Source organism: Hypanus sabinus, chromosome 7, assembly GCF_030144855.1.
Source record: "Hypanus sabinus isolate sHypSab1 chromosome 7, sHypSab1.hap1, whole genome shotgun sequence".
NCBI classification, from domain to species: Eukaryota; Metazoa; Chordata; class Chondrichthyes; order Myliobatiformes; family Dasyatidae; genus Hypanus; species Hypanus sabinus.
Genome location: NC_082712.1, coordinates 144198019 through 144216570, shown reverse-complemented (window position 1 = coordinate 144216570; position 18552 = coordinate 144198019). Strand labels below are relative to the sequence as shown.

Genomic DNA, 18552 nt, shown 5'->3' with positions numbered 1-18552 from the left:
CCTTGTCAAAGGCCTTCTGAAAGCCCAAATATACAACATGCACTGCACCCTTTATCTATCCTACTTGCAATCTCCTCAAAGAATTCCAACAGGTTCATCAGGTAGGGTTTTCCCCTGAAGGAAACCATGCTGACTTTGTACTATCTTGTCCTGTGTCATCAAATACTCCATCACCTCATCCTTAACAATTGACTCTAACATCTTCCCAACCACTGAGGTCAGGCTAACTGGTCTATAATTTCCTTTCTGCTGCCTTCCTCCTTTCTTAAAGAGTGGAGTGACATTTGCAATTTTCCAGTCCTCTGGCACCATGCCAGAGTCCAATGATTTCTGAAATATCATTTATAATGCCACCACAATCTCCAATGCTACCTCTTTCAGAGCCCTAGGATGCAGTTCATCTGGTCTGGGTGACTTATGTACCTTTAGGTTTTTTTGACAACTTTCTCTCTTGTAATAGTAACTGCACCCACTTCTCTTCCTTCACACACTACAACATCAGTCATACTGCAAAATACTCACTTAGTTCATCAGCCATCTCCTTGTCCTCCGTTATTATTTCTCCTGCCTCATTTTCTAGCGGACCTATACCCATTCTCATTTCTCTTCTATTTTTATATTTTGCTATTTCTAGCATTCTCTTTCAATTCAGATTTTCAGGACATACTGTGAGCTGCATCTCAAAGTTTCATCAACTTTTTGTAACATATATCACATCGATAAGCTTGCTGTTCAACTCAGGAATAATCAGACAGCAGGAAGGTCAAAGAGGGAGCACAATGAAGTAAAAACAAAACAAGCAGATTGAAGAGCGTAAAGAGGAAATACAGAGTGGAGTGCGTGAAAATATGTGGGGGAACAAAGTAAACAATAATCTGTAGCCCAAATTTACAAAATAATTCCTTTACAAAGGAAGCTCAAAGAAAGAATATGAAGTTTCATTGTTTGCAGTCATGTATATTCCGAAAAAAATACAAGGAGAATCGCATTCCAAACAAGTGAGATCAGACATCCTACCACTGGCTTCAGTTCAAGTTTTTGAACCTTGTCCACAAACAAAACTGATAAACGTAATGAAAGCATGAAAAGGCTTTCATGAATGTTTGAAAGTACTGGCACATAAAGCACAAAATTGATATTTCTTGCAAAGTGGTTTCTAACACCAGGTAAACAGGCAACTAAATAGGAGAAATCGAAAACAGATGTATATTCGGATCTTGATGTTGTCTTTTTCCCCTTCAAGAGATAGATTATCCAAAGGCAAAGCTTCTAAGTAGCTGTAATCATAATTTATCGAAAAGCAAAAAAAAATGTTTCCATTGGAAACTCATAATTAAAACAGAAAGTGTGAAAAAAAAACCTTCAAAACCAGGCAATGTTGTGAGAGATAAATGTGTTTAGTGTTTCAGGGTGATGAACTGAACTGGTGAGAATATCTAGCATTCACCATTCAGATCTGGGAATGAAGGTAGCAGTGAATGATCAATTTGGTATGCTAGAAAGTTAAACGATTAAACAAAACTAATAGTGACCCTCAATTACATCTTCTCAAGAAGTCCAAAAATGAAACAAGACTGACTTGACATTTTCTGTCTAGGTACCCTTTAGAAAAATAACTTTTTCTCTTCAGTTTCTTCACACTGTCAACAGAGTGACAACCTTTAAGAAAGCAATGAGTCTCTGTCGCCACTGTTTCCCCTCCCTCAGTCTAATTTCCCAACTACCCTCTTTTTAGCTGTTCCACTTACCTATCCAAAATTCAGGTTTACCTCTGAGGAGCCCTGAATCCTGAGATGTGTAGTATCTCTCTCTATTGAATATGTAAACTACAACTGGCTCTGCATCTTACTTTTAAAAAGCACAATTTCTATCAAAATATCTGTGTATTCACCAAAATTCCAAGTTTGCCTGTTGCTCTGTGAAGCTGGTGGATACTAGCATTCAGGAGTAATTACTAAAATGCATCTAATAAATTCCAGCCCATGTAAAGGGGGGGAAAAGTGTTGGGGGGGAAGAATCCTAGACACAGCCCTTTTTACGATTAAGAAACAAAATTGTCTGATTGCGCAAACTGACCAGGTAATCTGCAACGACCATGTAGTCTCAAGACAGACTTGGCATTTTTCAAGACAAAAATTATCCACGGGTTTAAAATTCAAAACCAAGAGAACATCCACAGATGCTGGAAATCTGAGCAACACACACAAAATGCTGGAGGAACTCAGCAGGCCAGGCAGCATCGATGGACAAGAGTAAGTTGACGTTTCGAGTTTGGCAGTACTGGAGAATAAAAAGCTGAGGAGTAGATTTGAAAGGTGAGGGGAGAGGAGAGAGAAGCACCAGGCAATGGGTGAAACTTGGAGAGGGGAGATGAAGCAAAGAGCTAGGAAGTTGATTGGTGAAAGAGACAGAAGGCCATAGTAGAAAGAAAAAAGAGTGGGGGGAGCACCAGAGGGAGGCAATGGGCAGGAAGGAGATAAAATGAGAGAGGGACAAGGGGATGGGAAATGGTAAAGAGGAGGGGGGGCATTACTGGAAGTTTGGGAAATCGAAGTTCATGCCATCAGGTTGGAGGCTACCCAAACGGAATATGAGGTGTTGTTCCTCCAACCTAAGTGTGGCCTTATCTCAACAGTGGAGGAGGCCATGGATGGAGAATTCAAGTTGGGAAGAAATAAATTTTAAAAGGCATGCTATGCCTGAAAAGAGTATTTCAAGTGCATTAGAGAGCTATGACTGATGTTGAAAACAAACTCTTACAACACATCCATGTTTGTAAATAACTCACAGAATCTTAAGTGATTAAAATTAGAGAGGACACAAAAAAATCAGTGAAAGCAGTTCTACCATTCTGTTTCTCTGAGCATTTTTAAATCACATATTCTCAAACCCATCTAAAAACTGATTTATCACTTGCTTTTCAATATGAAATAAAAGGAACTGGCTTATGGGAAAAACAAACTATTTAACTGCTTGAGAGTTATCAAAACGAACCTTCCAGTTTCCAATGTGAGAGTGAAGAAATGTCACAAGAGTTCTGCATCTGTTTTGTCCTTATATATGAGAAGAATAAAAGGAGATATTATAGAAACATAGAAATTATGAAAGGGACAGATAAGATACAGGCAAAAAAGTTGTTTCCACTGCTAGGTGAGACTAGAACTAGGGGACATAGCATCAAGATTCGGGGGAGCAGATTTAGGACGGAGATAAGGTAGAACTGCTTTTCCTAGAGAGTGGTGAATCTGTTGGATAACGTATGTAATCCTCTGGGATACTGCCTTCTACAAAAGCTATTTGGTGTCAGATGTTCCAATCAATGAGATGAGCTTGGAGGTGTGGAGTGTAGACCTATAAATTCTGCCCTATAAAAAAAGTACACAAAGTCAGGTTACTGAGCGAACCTGCTCTTCTCAAGAAAGATTTGTTTATGTGCATCACACCTCGATCAAAACAACTTTCAGAAGACCTTAGAAGAATTGTAGAGATGAATGAAGCTGGAAAAGGCTGCAGAAGCATTTCTAAAGACCTAAATGCTCATCCGTCTACAAATGGAGAAAACTCCACACTGTTGCTAGTCTCCCAAGGAGGGGGCACCCTGCAATGATCACACCAAGAACACAATGTACAATGCTGAAGGAGGTGAAAAAGAACCCAAGGGTAACAGCAAAAGACCTGCAGGAATTTCTAGAACTTGCTAAATTCTCTGTTCATGTGTCCACTATAGGAAAATTACTGAACAAGAATGGTGTTCATGGAAAGACACCATGAAGGAAACCACTGCTCTCCAAAAAAAAAACATTGCTGTCCAACTCAAGTTTGCAAAATACCACCTGGATATTCTTCTGGGACAATGCTCTTTGGACAGATAAGACAAAAGTTTAACTTCTTGGCAGAAATGTTTGGAGGAAGAAGAGCACCACACACCAACACCAAAACCTCATCCCAACTGTGAAGCATGGTGGAGGGAGCATCATGGTTTGGGGCTACTTCACTGTCTCAGGGCCTGGACAGCTTGCAATTGTTGAGGGAACAATGAATTCAAAATTATATCAAGACACCTTACAGGAGAATGTCAGGGTAGCAGTCCATCACCTGAATCTTAATAGAGGTCAGGTAATGCAACAAGACAATGATCCAAAAGAAGAGTAAATCAACAACAGAATGGTTTAAAAAGAAGAACATTTGTGGTTTAGAATGGTGAGGCAAAGTCCTGAGCTTAATCCTATAGAAATGTTCTGGAAGGACCTGAAGCAAGTGGTTCATGCAAGGAAGCCCACTGACATCCCAGGAGGAATGGCCTAAAATTCCTCCAAGCTGACGAGCAGGACTGATCAACAGTTATCAGAAACGCTTGGTTGAAATTATTGCTGTACAAGGGGGTCATATCAGTTATAGAAAGCAAAGGTTCACATATGCTTTCCAACAAATACATGTAATGTTGGATAACTTTTCTCAATAAATAAATGAATTAGAGTAGTGTTTTGGTGTTATTTATTTAATTGGGTTCTCTTTATCTAGGTTTAGGACTTACATTAAGATCTGATCACATTTTAGGTCATATTTATGCAGAAATAGAGAAAATTGTACAGGGTTCACAAACTTTCTAGCACCACTGTGAATTCTCATCTGTCAATGGCTTGGATCAAGTTGTCCTTACCTTACGCATTTTTTCCAACTCCTGTTGCTTGTCTTCATTTGCTAGCTGCAGTTCTTTCATTCTCTGTGCTATCTCTTCCTGCTCTGCTTGTTGTTTCTGCCGCAGCTCTCGCCGTTTTTGACGTCCTTCTATGTGTGGAGGAAGCTTTTCACCCTTCAGTAGGTTGATGGTTGTTTGAATAGCTATTCACAAGGTCAGAAAGAGAAGACAAGGCTGGATGTAGCAGGGATTATATAAATATATATATATATATTTAAAAAATCAAAGCCTCTACTGCCTGGTCCTCATCTCCATGAATTAGTCTTCCATTATATGCCAGTCCCCAAGGTGAATATGTATGATCAGAGTGTAGAAACCATATGATCAACAGATTTCTATTGCTTGAAAATGTATTCCCAGAATGGAGCTTATAGCTCTTTAAATCCTGTATGACACCACACTAGCATAACAAGTTGTATCCTTAAGTTAGTAATGGTGCTACCAAAGTCTATTAACCTAAAAGAACAAATGTTAACTGGATTTCTTTTTACAATTCATATTCATAGAAAAGTACAGCACAGAAACCCTGTTTCCATCCAAGCGGTCAGTGTGGACAGGGTGGAGGATTACAAATACCTGGGGATACGAATTGACAATAAACTGGACTGGTCAAAGAACACTGAGGCTGTCTTCAAGAAGGGTCAGAGCCGTCTCTACGTCCTGAGGAGACTGAGGTCCTTTAACATCTGCCGGATGATGCTGAGGATGTTCTACAAGGCTGTGGTGACCAGTGCTGTCACGTTTGTGGTTGTGTACTGGGGCAGCAGGCTGAGGGTAGCAGACACCAACAGAATCAACACACTCATTCGTAAGGTCAGTGATGTTGTGGGGGTGGAACTGGACTCTCTGACGGTGGTGTCTGAAAAGAGGATGCTGTCCAAGTTGCATGCCATCTTGGACAATGACTCCCATCCACTCCATAACGTAGTGGTTAGGCACAGGAATACATTCAGCCAGACACTCATTCCACCAAAATGTAACACTGAGCATCATAGGAAGTCATTCCTACCTGTGGCCATCAAATTTTACAACTCTGTCAGACACCCTGAGCCAATAAGCTGGTCCTGGACTTATTTCCACTTGGCATGATTAACTTATTATTATTTAATTATTTATGGTTTTATATTGCTATATTTCTACACTATTCTTGGTTGGTGTGACTGTAACGAAACCCAGTTTCCCTCAGGATCAATAAAGTATGTCTGTCTGTCTGTCTGTCTGAAACAGGCCATTTGGCCTAGCCCATGTCAAACAATTTAAAGTCTATTCCCATTGACCTGCACCGGGATTGTATCCCTCCATACTCGTAGCATCCATGTACCATTCCTGTCAATTTAGCCATAACTAACAACCTCAGGAACAGAAAGAATCATAAAAACAGAAAATATAAAGCAGTTCAAAGTGAGTTTGGAGTGTGTACTTGGTGAATCAGGTTAGGGTTAGCTCATAGAAATTTAATAGCCAATAACAGACCTAACATAAAGCTGCCAAGTCTACTGGCATCAAATTCCCATGTGGTCACATTATTGGAACAATGGGAAATGGTGAAGGGGGATTGAGGGGAGGCATCACTGGAAGTTTCAGAAATCGATGTTCATGCCATCATGTTGGAGGCTACCCAAACAGAATATAAGGTGTTGTTCCTCCAACCTAAGTGTTGCCTTATCCTGACAGTGGAGGAGGACATGGATGGACATATTGGAATGGGAATGGGAAGTGAAATTAAAATGGGTGGCCACTGGGAGATCCCACTTGTTCTGGCGGACGGAGTGTAAATGCTTGGTGAAGCAGTCCCCCAATCTATGTCAGGTCTCACCGATATACAAGAGGGCACACGGGGGGCACTGAACACAGTAGATGACACCCCAACAGCCTCACTGGTGAAGTGTCGCCTCATCTGGAAAGGCCCCAAACAGTGGACTTTTCGGGCCAAGACCCTTCATCAGGATTGTGAAAAAAGAGATAAGGAGTCAGAGTAAGAGGATGGGGGGAGGGGGGGAAGAAACACAAGGGGTACAAGGGCCACACCTAGAACATTGGATACAGAAAATGACTCTTCACAGGTGAAGAGTTGCCTCACTGGAAAAACTGCTTGGGGCCCTGAATGGTAGTGAGGGAGGAGGTGTAAGGGCAGGTGTAGCACTTGTTCTGCTTGCAAGGATAAGTGCCAGGAAGGAGATCAGTGGGGAGGGACAAATGGACAAGGGCGTCACATAGGGAGCGATCCCTGTGAAAAGCAGAAAGTGGGAGGGGGGAAAGATGTGCCTGGTGGTGGGATCCCGCTGGAGATGGCCTTTTCTTAGGTTTCATTTTATTCATTATTGGGATCTGGGCATCATGGCAAGACCATCATTTATTATTCATTCTTATTTATCCTTGAAAATGCCAGATGATTTATCTATCTTCCAACCTTTCAGTTTCCCAAGAACCTTCTCTCTAGTTATGGTAACTTCACACACTTCATGCCCCCTGACACCTGGAACTTCCACCATACTGCTAGTGTCTTTCACAGTGAACACTAATGCAAAGTACTTAATCAGTTCATCCGCTATTTCCTCATCCTCCATTTCTACTCTCCAGCATCGTTTTCCAGCAGTCCGATATCCACTCTTGCTTCTCCTTTATACTTTATGTATCTGTAGAAACTTTACGTATCCTCTTTAATATTATTGACTAGCTTACTTTCATATTCTATCTTAACCTTCTTAATGACATTTTTAGTCACCTGTTGGTTTTTAAAAGCTTCCTAATTCCTTAATGTCTCACTGATTTTTGCTCAATTATATGCCCTCTCTTTGGCTTTTATATTGGTTTTGACTTCTCTTGTCAGCCGCGATTCTGCCATCTTTCCTTTAGAAAACTTCTTCCCTCTTTGGTATGTATATATCCTGTGCCTTCTGAATTGCCCTGCCATCATACCTTTTCCAATTCTTTCTGGCCAACTCCTCTCTCATGCCTCTGTAATTTCCTTTGCTCCACTGTAACACTGATACATCTGATTTTAACTTTTCCTTCTCAAATTTCAGGGTGAATTTGATCATATTATGATCACTTGCCACTAAGGGTTCTTATACCTTAAGCTCTCCAATCAATTCTGGTTCATTGCATAACACCCAATCCAGAAAATTTGATCCTCTAATGGGCTCAATCATGAGTGGCTCTAAAAAACCATCTCTCTTGTAGCGTTCTAGAAATCTCTTCACCACCCCCACCCCCCGAAATCCAGCACCAACTTGATTTCCCCAATCTACCTGAGTATTGAAGTCTCCATGACTATTGTAACATATCTCCCATTGTAACTTGTAGACCACATCCTTACTACTGTTTGGAGGCCTGTATACAACTCCCCTTGCGGTCCTTTTACCCCTGCAGTTCCTTAGCTCTCTCCCCAATGATTCAACACCTTCTGACCCTATGTCAACTTTTTCTAATGACTTGATTTCATTTTTCCCCCAACAGACCAATGTCACACCCTCTGCCTTCCTGCCTGTTCTTTTGACACAATGTACATACCCTTGGACATTAAGCTCCCAGCTATAATCTTCTTTCAGCCATGATTCAGTGATGCCTACAACATCATAGATGCCAATTTGTAACCAGGCTACAGATTCATCTACCTTATTCCGTACACTATATGCATTCAAATTCATCTTCAGTCTTGAATTCACCCTTTTCGATTTTGTCCACTTTTTACTTTGCAACTCATCCTACTGACTGCAATTTTGCCCTATCAACAGCCTCTCCTCACTACCCATTGCCTCTGCTTGTAAACCAGCTACCTCATCTTCAGCACTATTACCCCGCCTTTCCTACGATACTTCATGCATTGAAATATATGCAGCTCAGGACATTTGTCACACCATGCTCAACCCTTGGATTCCTAACTTTGTCTGAGAGCTTACCAATATCTACCTCCACAACCTCTCCAGTAACTGTTCTGACACTCTGGCTCCCATCCCCTGCAGCTCTAGTTTAAACCCCACCGTGCAGCATTAACAAACCTTAACATTAGGATGTTAGTCCCCCTCTAGTTCAGGTGCAAACAGCCCTTTCTATACAGGTCCCACCTTCCCTGGAAGTGTGTCCAATGGTCCATACTTTTATGACCTCCCTCCTACACCAATTCCTTAGCCATGTATTAAACTGTATAATCTTCCTAATCCTGGCCTCACTAGCACGTATAACAAAACCACCATTCCTGGAACCAACCAAGGGAATCTTCACTGTACTCCCTTGTTGTTATCCCTCCCTAGATATGGAGACCAACACTTTACACAGTACTCCATGCCCTGCTTGCTTTGTCCAAAAGTCAGTACCATCATAATGAAAGCCAAATAACTATTTGATCCATTAACGGCTTGCTGCCCCTGCATTTTGTCTTTTAGTGACTTGTGTACAAGGGCACTAACACTACCCAATCTATCACCACTCAATAAATAACCAACTTTTCTACTATGTGATGCAAAGTGGATAACTTTACATGTTTCCCACATCATATTCCACCTGTCACATTCACTTAACCTGCCATTTTCCTTTGAAGCCTGTTTACATCCTCCATTCTCCCAATCCCACCTGCTTTAACCACCATGATATCTGGTCCTCTGGGCCAACCGGTTTAAGTAAATGGTCAGAAGTTGGTGCCCAAACACAGACCCTCAAGGTATATCATTCTGTAGGCTTATTCACACATGACCTGCCCTGAATCTAGTCTGGCAGCTGTATCTTCAGGATTCAGCTAGTTAAGTCTGTGGTGGTGGTATCAAACATTATTGGGAATAGGTATTGAAGTAACCGAGAGTACATTCTGTTCCCTTTTAACATTCACTGTTTGACTTGACAACATGTGATTTTGTGGGTCCTTGAATCAATATTAAGGACTCTGAGAACTATACTCTGCCACATTATACCAATGCATTATGACCTCTGGTGGGTTTAGCAGGCATTGTAATGACTACTACATATTATTCTGAGAGAACCACAATACTAGGCTGAACTTGGATGCTTCTGAGAACTCTGCAAGGCTGGCTGACTGGACTGGAGTGATGTTACAGTGTTCAAATAGCTATCCAGATCAACGCCAGCTTTATTTCTTTTTAATTTAATCAACATGGTACAACTGAGTGGTTTATGACTCCACTTTAGAAAGCATTTAATGGTCAACCACAGGGACTGGTCTGAACTCACTTGTAAGACAAACTGCTACAAGTTGCCAGGTTTCCTCCCCAGAGAGCCACTGGTGAGTTGTATGTTTTTTCATGGTTATCATTAGAGTTCTTTTCTCCCCCAAATTCCAAATAATTAACCAAATTCAAATTCTACTGCTGTGAATTTGGACCCATGGATCCAGCTCTTGTGGTTCTGCATTTGGCAACTAAACCACAGCACCACCAAGTAACTATGGTAACTCAAATCACACTCAAATCATCTCTACCCAACATAGAACAGAACAGTTCCAACAGAACACATGGTCACATCCTATACAATAAATATATATTCATTATGTTCAAACTTCATTCATAACACCAACTCTTACGTTGTGCAATGGATGACAATTTCTTCTTGTAGCAAAATATTAAATATTTACAAAATAAAGCAAATTTTGGTATTATTTTCTTAATACAAGATGCCATCGGGATAGATGCTCTCCCTTCAAGTTGCTCACCTTAACACACAGCAGATTTTTTTACGCAAGTTCACTATCTCTTCAGTTTTGTTTTATCTGCAAGTTTCTGTTTCCGTGCATCTCATATTTTATTATATTATTTCTTTTGCATTTTTCATTCAACTCTTTTAACACCTGCTTACGCCTCAAGCTCCTTCTTCCCCCATTCCTCTTCAGCTTTTGCTCTTCCCCTTCAGTCCCCAAGTGCAATTCAAGTACTTTAAGGAAGCCAGACTGGACTTTCAAAGGTCAGTTCATTCACAGAGGATGAACAATAAGCTGCTGGTTGTTTTTAAAAAGGAAAGAGAAAATAGTGATCAAGCAAAGTGCTACAGAATAAAGTGAGCGAGTAAATTAATATTTGGCCTACAGACACCAAAATGAAGTGAAACAACTGAGAAGAGGAAGGAAGTACAGTTGCCTACTCCTCAGCTCATCAGAAAATTGTTCTGAATAGCTGGCCCAAAAATGCTTCTTCAGCAGAGTGGATGGTTGAATAACTGCAATGGAACTAGACTGGGGTCATGATCCAGAAGAAGAATGATGTTGATGAGGCTTGCAAGTGGTGACATTTGTAAACTTAACACCACCAACAGCAAAGATATGGCATAAAAAATAGCCCTTACCTTGGATCCATTCTTGCTTCTTTTTTTTGTCGGATGCACTGATCTCAAAACTCCTGTCAGAACTTTTTATCAGCAAGAGGCATTTCCTTCCATCTTTATCTGGTAGGGACTGCAGTAGAAATAATATATAATTTTACAAGGTAATCAATCTTTTGACAAATTTGCATTAATTTTGCCATCATCACATGTTAATTCCAAAACAGACTACAACTCCTGGTGTTTTACAGGTAGCCCCCAGGTTATGTCAGGGTTCTGTAATTAAGTCTTTATGAGCTGATTTCTCCATAAACATCTATTTTCTGTAGCAACCTACAATATGTAGCCAGTCTAAGTGTACATACTGGAATTTATTTGCAAATCATTGAATAATCAACTGAACACTACATATAATTAGACTAATGAAATACCTACTGCATTCATTATTAATGAATACCACAAGGCATTCTCTTATTCTTATTACTAACTTCAAAACTTCATGGGAATGTTTGTGTAAAGTCAGACTTCCATAACCTGGGAACTCCCTATAATTTATAATAGCTCCAGTGAACATACATTCACCGACAACAAACACCATATTATTAATTTACCTTAGAGTTCATATTATCAGGAACAAACCTTCAATGAAACATTAATACATTTCAACTAACACTTGGGGTATTAGAAACAGCACAATGCTATGAGTCACATACAAGCAGCCTCCAGAGAAAAACCAGTGGACTTTATATATCATCTGCTGCCTTACTGGTGGAGATGCAGGGAAAACAAAGCCACGAAAAGCACCAGGCCTAGGTATCATACCTTACCCAATGTCGAACCAGCTGACCAGAGCATTCAAAGAAGTCTTCAACCAATTTCTGTAATCTGAGCCTCCTGCCTGCTTCATGAGGGTATCTATAGTACCAGTGCCCAAGACCTGTCCAGTGACTCTTACCCGGTAGGGCTTACGTCCACTGCAGTGAAGGGTTTCGAGAGGTTGGTTAGGACATGAATCAACTCCAGCCTCAGAAATGGCCTGGACCTCCTTTAAAATGCCTGTTGTCACAATTGGTAACAAAAGGTGCTACTGTACTTGCTCTTCATTCTGTTCCGTACCGTCTGGACAACAAGAACTCATCGACTACAGGTCCGCATTCAATACTATAGCCCCCTTTAAACTTATCATCAAGCTGCAAGTTCTGGGCCTCTGTACCTCCCTTTACCACTGGATCCCAGTCTTCCTCATCAACAAACCTCAATTAGCACAGATTGATTACAACACAGGTGCACCTTAAGGCTGCGTGCTTTGCACCCTACTCTTCTCTCATTACATCCACAATAATGCGGCTGAGCATAGCTGTAATACCACCTCCAAGTTCATCACTGACACTGCTGTCAACAGCCAAATCACAGGTGGTGATAAGGCAGCATACGAGAGTCAGATAGAATATTTTGTTGAGTGGTGCCACAATAACAACCTCACACACAGCATTAATAAAACCAAGGAGTTAGTTATTGACTTCGGGAGACCACATGCCAGTTCTCATTGGCAGATCAGAGGTGGAGGGATGAAACAGCTTTAAGTACTTGGGTAAAAACACAACATTCTGGCAGAACTCAGCAGGCCAGACAGCATCTATGGGAGGAGGTAGTGACGACGTTTCGGGCCGAAAATTCTTGGGTGTTAGCATCACCTATCCTGGACCCAGATGCAATCACAAAGGCGGCATGCAAGGTCCTCTATTTTCTTAGAACCTTGAAGAGATTTGACATGCCAGCAAATACTCCAAAGAACCTCTACAGGTGTGCTACTAGAAGTATCCAGATTGGTTGTATCAGGGTCTGGTACTGAAACTCCAATGCACAGGACTGCAAGAGAATGCAGAGAACCATGAACACAGCCCAGTTGATCATGGACACAACCTTACCTAAGAATAACAGCATCTACAGGAGGTACTGCATCAAGAATCTCCACTCTATGGGTCTCTTCTCACTGTTGCCATCGGGCAGGAAGCCGAAAGACCCACCCACCAAATTTATAAACAGCTACTTTTCTAAAGCCATCAATTAGGGTTGTGCAAGGCCTGATTTGCACAAACATAATCCTACCTCAGCAGTGGAACACTACCAACCACCTCTTGCACGCTTCTTTGTGTGTTTTTGTATAATTATGCTGTCTGCACCTACCTGCCATTGACGCTGCTTCAAACAAGCTTCTCGCGGTTCCCATACCTCACCATACTTGTGCACAACCATAAACTTGACAACAGAAACCTACATTTAGATGTCTGATTACCAAACTATGATTTCAAACTGTTTCAAAAAGTATTTTTTGATATATAGTCAACCTTTAAAGGCTTAAAGATGAAAATTCTCATTGAAGTGTGCATGATCATACTTTCAATTGATAAATTGGTTTATTTCTCTCACAGGTGCCGAGACACAGTGGAAAATCTTGTCTTGCACACTGTCCATAAAATTCATTACAACAGTGCATCATGGAAACATTGTGCAGAATTAAGTGTTACAGTACAGAGAAAGTGTAGTGTCATGCAGGTAGACAATTAGCTGCAAAGTCACAGCTAGATGAACAGTGAAGTCAGGACTCCACCCTATCATACTAGGGAATCACTCAATATTTCTATAACAGTCCTTTCAGGCATTTTTCTATCTTTTGCCCAGTGGGAGGCAGGAGAAGAGAGAATGTCGGGCTGGTGGATTCTTTAATTATGCTGGTTGCTTTACTGAGGTAGTGAGAAGAATAGTCAGCCAGTGGAGGGAAGCCTGGTTTCTATAAAGTGCTGAGCTGTGTCCACAACATTCTGCAGTTCCTTGCGGCCACAGACAGAGCTGTTACCATACCAAGCAGACGGGATGCTTTCTGTGCTGTATTGATTAAAGGTGACGAAGGTCAAAGGGGACATGCCAAATTTCGCTGGTGTCCTGAGGAAGTAGAGGCACTGGTGGGTGTTCTTAGCTGTGAGACAGAGAGAAAAGGAGAAGGCTGCTCACAGCTTATTGAATCTCAACTGTTAGGAAGTCTAGCGAACAGGATGTGATGAAAGATTTTGTGTAATTTAATCTGAAATGAATTTGCAGGAACTCTTCTGTTTTTAGAGGAAGTATCTCTTTAAGAAGTTCTGTGAGCATGAAAGCTGTATGAAGCTCCACCTACTGCTCCTTTTTTTGTGTACTTGGCAATAATAATGTTAAAGGTTAATTTCCACTGTGAAATAAAACATTTTCAAAAGCTCTATAGTTATTTGCAAAGCTTCCCAAAGAATAAAAGACCTGGATTTTGTTTTCTCTATTTTGAAGTTTACATTCTTTAATTGCCTCTTGGTTTTCTAGTGTTTGTTATCTGAGTTAACAATGGAGGAAATAAGGGCTCAATTTCACAATGGCCATGTGAAACTCTAGGTTAACGTTATGAAACAATTCCCATGTTAAAATTAGGAGTTCTGAGCTGGTATTTTTGCCAATTGTGTAGAACAGTTGACAAGGGTGGAGAATCACATTTTTTTTCCATTCTGATAACCTGGAGATCTTTTGGAAAGACTTGTTTTTGATTCAGTTACAGTCAAGAATAGCCGGCGGCGTAGTGGCATCCGCACTGGACTTCGAGGTGAGTGGTCACTGGTTCAAATCCAGCCGGCTCCTTGCATGCTTTCCAGTTGAGTGTAGAGCTAGCAACTTGGCCTCATACAAAACAAACAAAAATACTGAAGAAACAGCAAGGTCACCGCCCGCTGCACCGCAAGGCATGGAGAGGAACAGCAACAGTCAAGAATAGCTGCTGAATGAAGGTATGCAAATAATTGGTTCTGCACAGAAACGCTAGGCACATTTAATTTAGTTGATTACCAAGTCTTTCTCAAGTAGTACAATCAGTATTATGGCCGGTTAGTGGTGGATTAGAGGATGCTGAGCTTTATGTTCAGCTGCCTACTTTACCTGGTCTGTAGCTAAAGACTTGAACCTCTCCAAAAAGTGATCAGGAGGACGCACGACTGAAAAAGGAGTATGCAAGTTGTGTAAATGCATCACAAAACAGAAAACATGAAATGCTGGCAAAGCCACACCTCCCTTTGTATTACAGATGGGCTCGGCATCTTAATGTGCTCGGCAGAGGATGGTGCTCGGAGAAGCTGTGCCGGAGGGAATGGTTGAAGGCTCGGAGGTTCGACGGACTCGGAATCCACTGCAGTCGGGGCGCTTTCATTGTGTGCTGCGTCTGCAAGGCTGAGTCCAGCGGCACCGTGGAAGTCCATAGCGAGGGTATTCCCTTCTGCCGCCAACGTGGGATGGCGAGTCTGTCGGGACCCTGAGGACTTGTGGAAACTGTGTGGTGGTTTCTTTTGAACTTATAGTCTTTTAATATCTTTGGACTATTTTTACTGTGCCCATGGTCTGTTTCTTATCAAATATGCAATTGTTTGCACTGTTGTAACTATGTGGTTTTATGCAGGTCTTGTAGCTTTAGTTTTTGGTCTTGTTTTGTCTGGTGGATTTGGAGCTCCTTTCTGGGGAACGCACTGAGATGGTAGCGCGATATTAATACGCAGCAGCCTCTCTGGACTCTGGTTAAATGGATTTTCTGGTGTAGTCTGTTTTGTCATGTGCTTTTGTGATATCATTCTGGAGGAACGTTGTCTCATTTTTTAAACTGCATTGCATTTGTGGTTTCTAAATGACAATAAACTGAAACTGAACTGAAGTAGATGGTGGGTACAGAAGAGAAGTGATATTCAAGCCTTCAGAACAGCTCAGCACATAAACAGAAAAATAAAAGAAAGATTTGATAAACCAACAGGCGAACACAAGAAAAAGCGATGGGATGATGTATAGCCACATTGCTAATGGATATCACAAGAAGATAGGCAGGTTATGATTTATTGAAGACTCATTCGAGCACCAGTATACTTGTTAATACCTGCTTTGATCAACAAGTAGGAAAATGAATTATACTGGGATAAAGTGGTAGATTTGTAGGGAAACTGGAAAGTCTGTTGGCTGAGCTTTATAGGTATAGAGTAATACAGCATAGGAACGAGCTCCTCGGCCCAAATGGACTACACTGACCACAGCATCCTCCCTGTTAGTCCCTTTTGCCCATGTTCAACCTATAACCCTCCAAGCCCTTTCCCCTCATGTACTTATTCAAATGCCTCTTAAAAATAGCAATTGTACCCACCCTGACCAATTCCTCTGGAAGCCCAGGCCTTGCCCATCCCAGTGACGGAAGATCCCGACTCTCAGAAATCCCTCCAATGAATTCTCCACAACTGAATTCAGGCACACCAGCCTGTAGTTCCCTGGCCTGTCCTTGCTGCCTTTCTTGAACAACGGCCACAACATTAGCCACCCTCCAGCCTTTTGGAACTTTGTGAGAGCTGACAATCTCTACCAAGGCCTCCAAAATTTCTTCCTTGGCCTCCCATAATGTCCAGGGTGCACTTGTTCAAGCTCTGGGGGTTTTCCCACCTCAACATGTTCCAATGCCTCCTTCTAATATCCATATGATGGGTCCATATGATACCCCTTCACTTATAATATCTCCTTATAATATCCATATGATGCAAGACCTCACTATTTTTAACCTTCATTTCTTTGGTAACCATGTTATTCTCGTTAGTAATTCTCCTTAGAATGGCACTGTAGTGGAGCTTCTAGCATAACACTTTGCAGTGCCCAGTAATTGGGGTACAGCTCCCATCACTGTCTGTAAGGAGTCTGCATGCTCTCCCCGTGACTGCCTGGGTTTCCTCAGTAAGCTGTATGCACACTATGCTGCAGTCACGTACATGACGGTGCTTGTGGGATGCCCCAGCACATCCTCAGACTTTGATTGCTGACGCAAATAACGCATTTCACTGTATGTTTTGATATTCATGTCACAAATAATGCTAATCTTACAAATCTTGTTTACATAGAAACATAGAAAATAGGTGCAGGAGTAGGCTATTCGGCCCTTCGAGCCTGCACCGCCATTCAGTATGATCATGGCTGATCATGCAACTCAGAACCCTGTACCTGCTTTCTCTCCATACCCCCGATCCCTTTAGCCACAAGGGCCATATCTAACTTCCTCTTAAATATAACCAATGAACTGGCCTCAACTGTTTCCTGTGGCAGAGAATTCCACAGATTCACCACTCTCTGTGTGAAGAAGTTTTTCCTCATCTCAGTCCTAAAAGGCTTCCTCTTTATCCTTAAGCTGTGACCCTTCCTTCTGGACTTCCCCAACATCGGAAACAATCTTCCTGCATCTAGCCTGTCCAATCCCTTTAGAATTTTTTACGTTTCAATAAGATCCCCCATCAATCTTCTAAATTCCAGTGAGTATAAGCCAAGTCGATCCCGTCTTTCTTCATATGAAAGTCCTGCCATCCCAGGAATCAATCTGGTGAATCTTCTCTGTACTCCCTCTATGGCAAGAATGTCTTTCCTCAGATTAGGGGACCAAAACTGCACACAATAGTCTAGGTGCGGTCTCACCAAGGCCTTGTACAACTGCAGTAGAACCTCCCTGCTCCTGTACTCAAATCCTTTTGCTATGAATGCCAACATACCATTTGCCTTTTTCACTGCCTGCTGTACCTGCATGCCTACCTTCAATGACTGGTGTACAATGACACCCAGGTCTTGTTGCACCTCCCCTTTACTGTATAAACATAAAGAAATAGACATTAAAAATCTCAGCTATCTCTTCTGGCGTCACATGTACATGGTCTTGATGGTCTTTAAGAGGACCTAGTCTCTCCTTAGTCATTCTTTTTATTGTTAATATTGATAAAACCTCTTGGGATTATCTTTAACCCTGCCTGCCAAATCCAGCCCATACACTTTTTTGTCTACCAGTCACCTCTTAAGCTTTCACATTTCACATTTGAAAATTCATTTGCACTCAGTTGTCTAAACATGATGTACATTTTCTTTTCCTGGCTACAGCCTCAATATCTCTCAAGAATCAGGTTTCCCCAAACTTGAAATATCTGTCATTCTCCTGATCAGGAACAGACTCTTGATATGACCCCTTTAAAAGCCTCCCACTTGACAACTGTTCCTTTGCCTTTAAATAGAATCACCCAGCTGACCCCAGCTAGATCCTACCTAATGCCCTCAAAGTTGGCTCTGCTCCTTAACCTGTTCTATCTTTCTCCATAACTACTTTGGGTTTCCTGACCCAAAGTGCTTCCCCCCCCCCCACTACCACTTTAGTTACCTGCCTCACCTCTTTAATGAATAATGAAGGGGAGATCCAATATTGCTCCTTCTCGAGTAGATTCCCTATGTTTCATGTGAGAAAACTTCTTGGGCGCACCACACAAACTCCACCCCATCCAGGCCCAATACACACTAGGTGGCCCAGTTGGCACTGGGAAAATTTAAACCCAGCCCCCACTGTTCTCACAACTCTGTGCAATCCCTCGATACAGCTGCTCCTCAGAGAAGTGGTCTCTAATAACGCCCTACCAGGGCAACCATCTCCTTATTTCGATTAAAATTACCTCATTAGATGATCCCTCAGCAATATCTTCTCCAGCCATTTCTGTTATGTCTTCCCTTATGAAGAAAGCATTGAACCC

The 18552-nt window shown here is 41.7% G+C and overlaps 1 protein-coding gene across 1 annotated transcript in view; it reads right to left on the bottom strand.

The window, feature by feature from the left end:
• Positions 1-18552, bottom strand: part of swap70b (switching B cell complex subunit SWAP70b) — a 123638-nt gene that overhangs the window by 33251 nt on the left and 71835 nt on the right. Inside the window, exons 6-7 of the mRNA XM_059975877.1 lie at positions 10988-11096; positions 4661-4842 (exon numbers count right to left, since the gene is read on the bottom strand). Coding sequence (XP_059831860.1) covers positions 4661-4842; positions 10988-11096 — 291 coding nt within the window. The remainder of the gene's footprint in view (positions 1-4660; positions 4843-10987; positions 11097-18552) is intronic.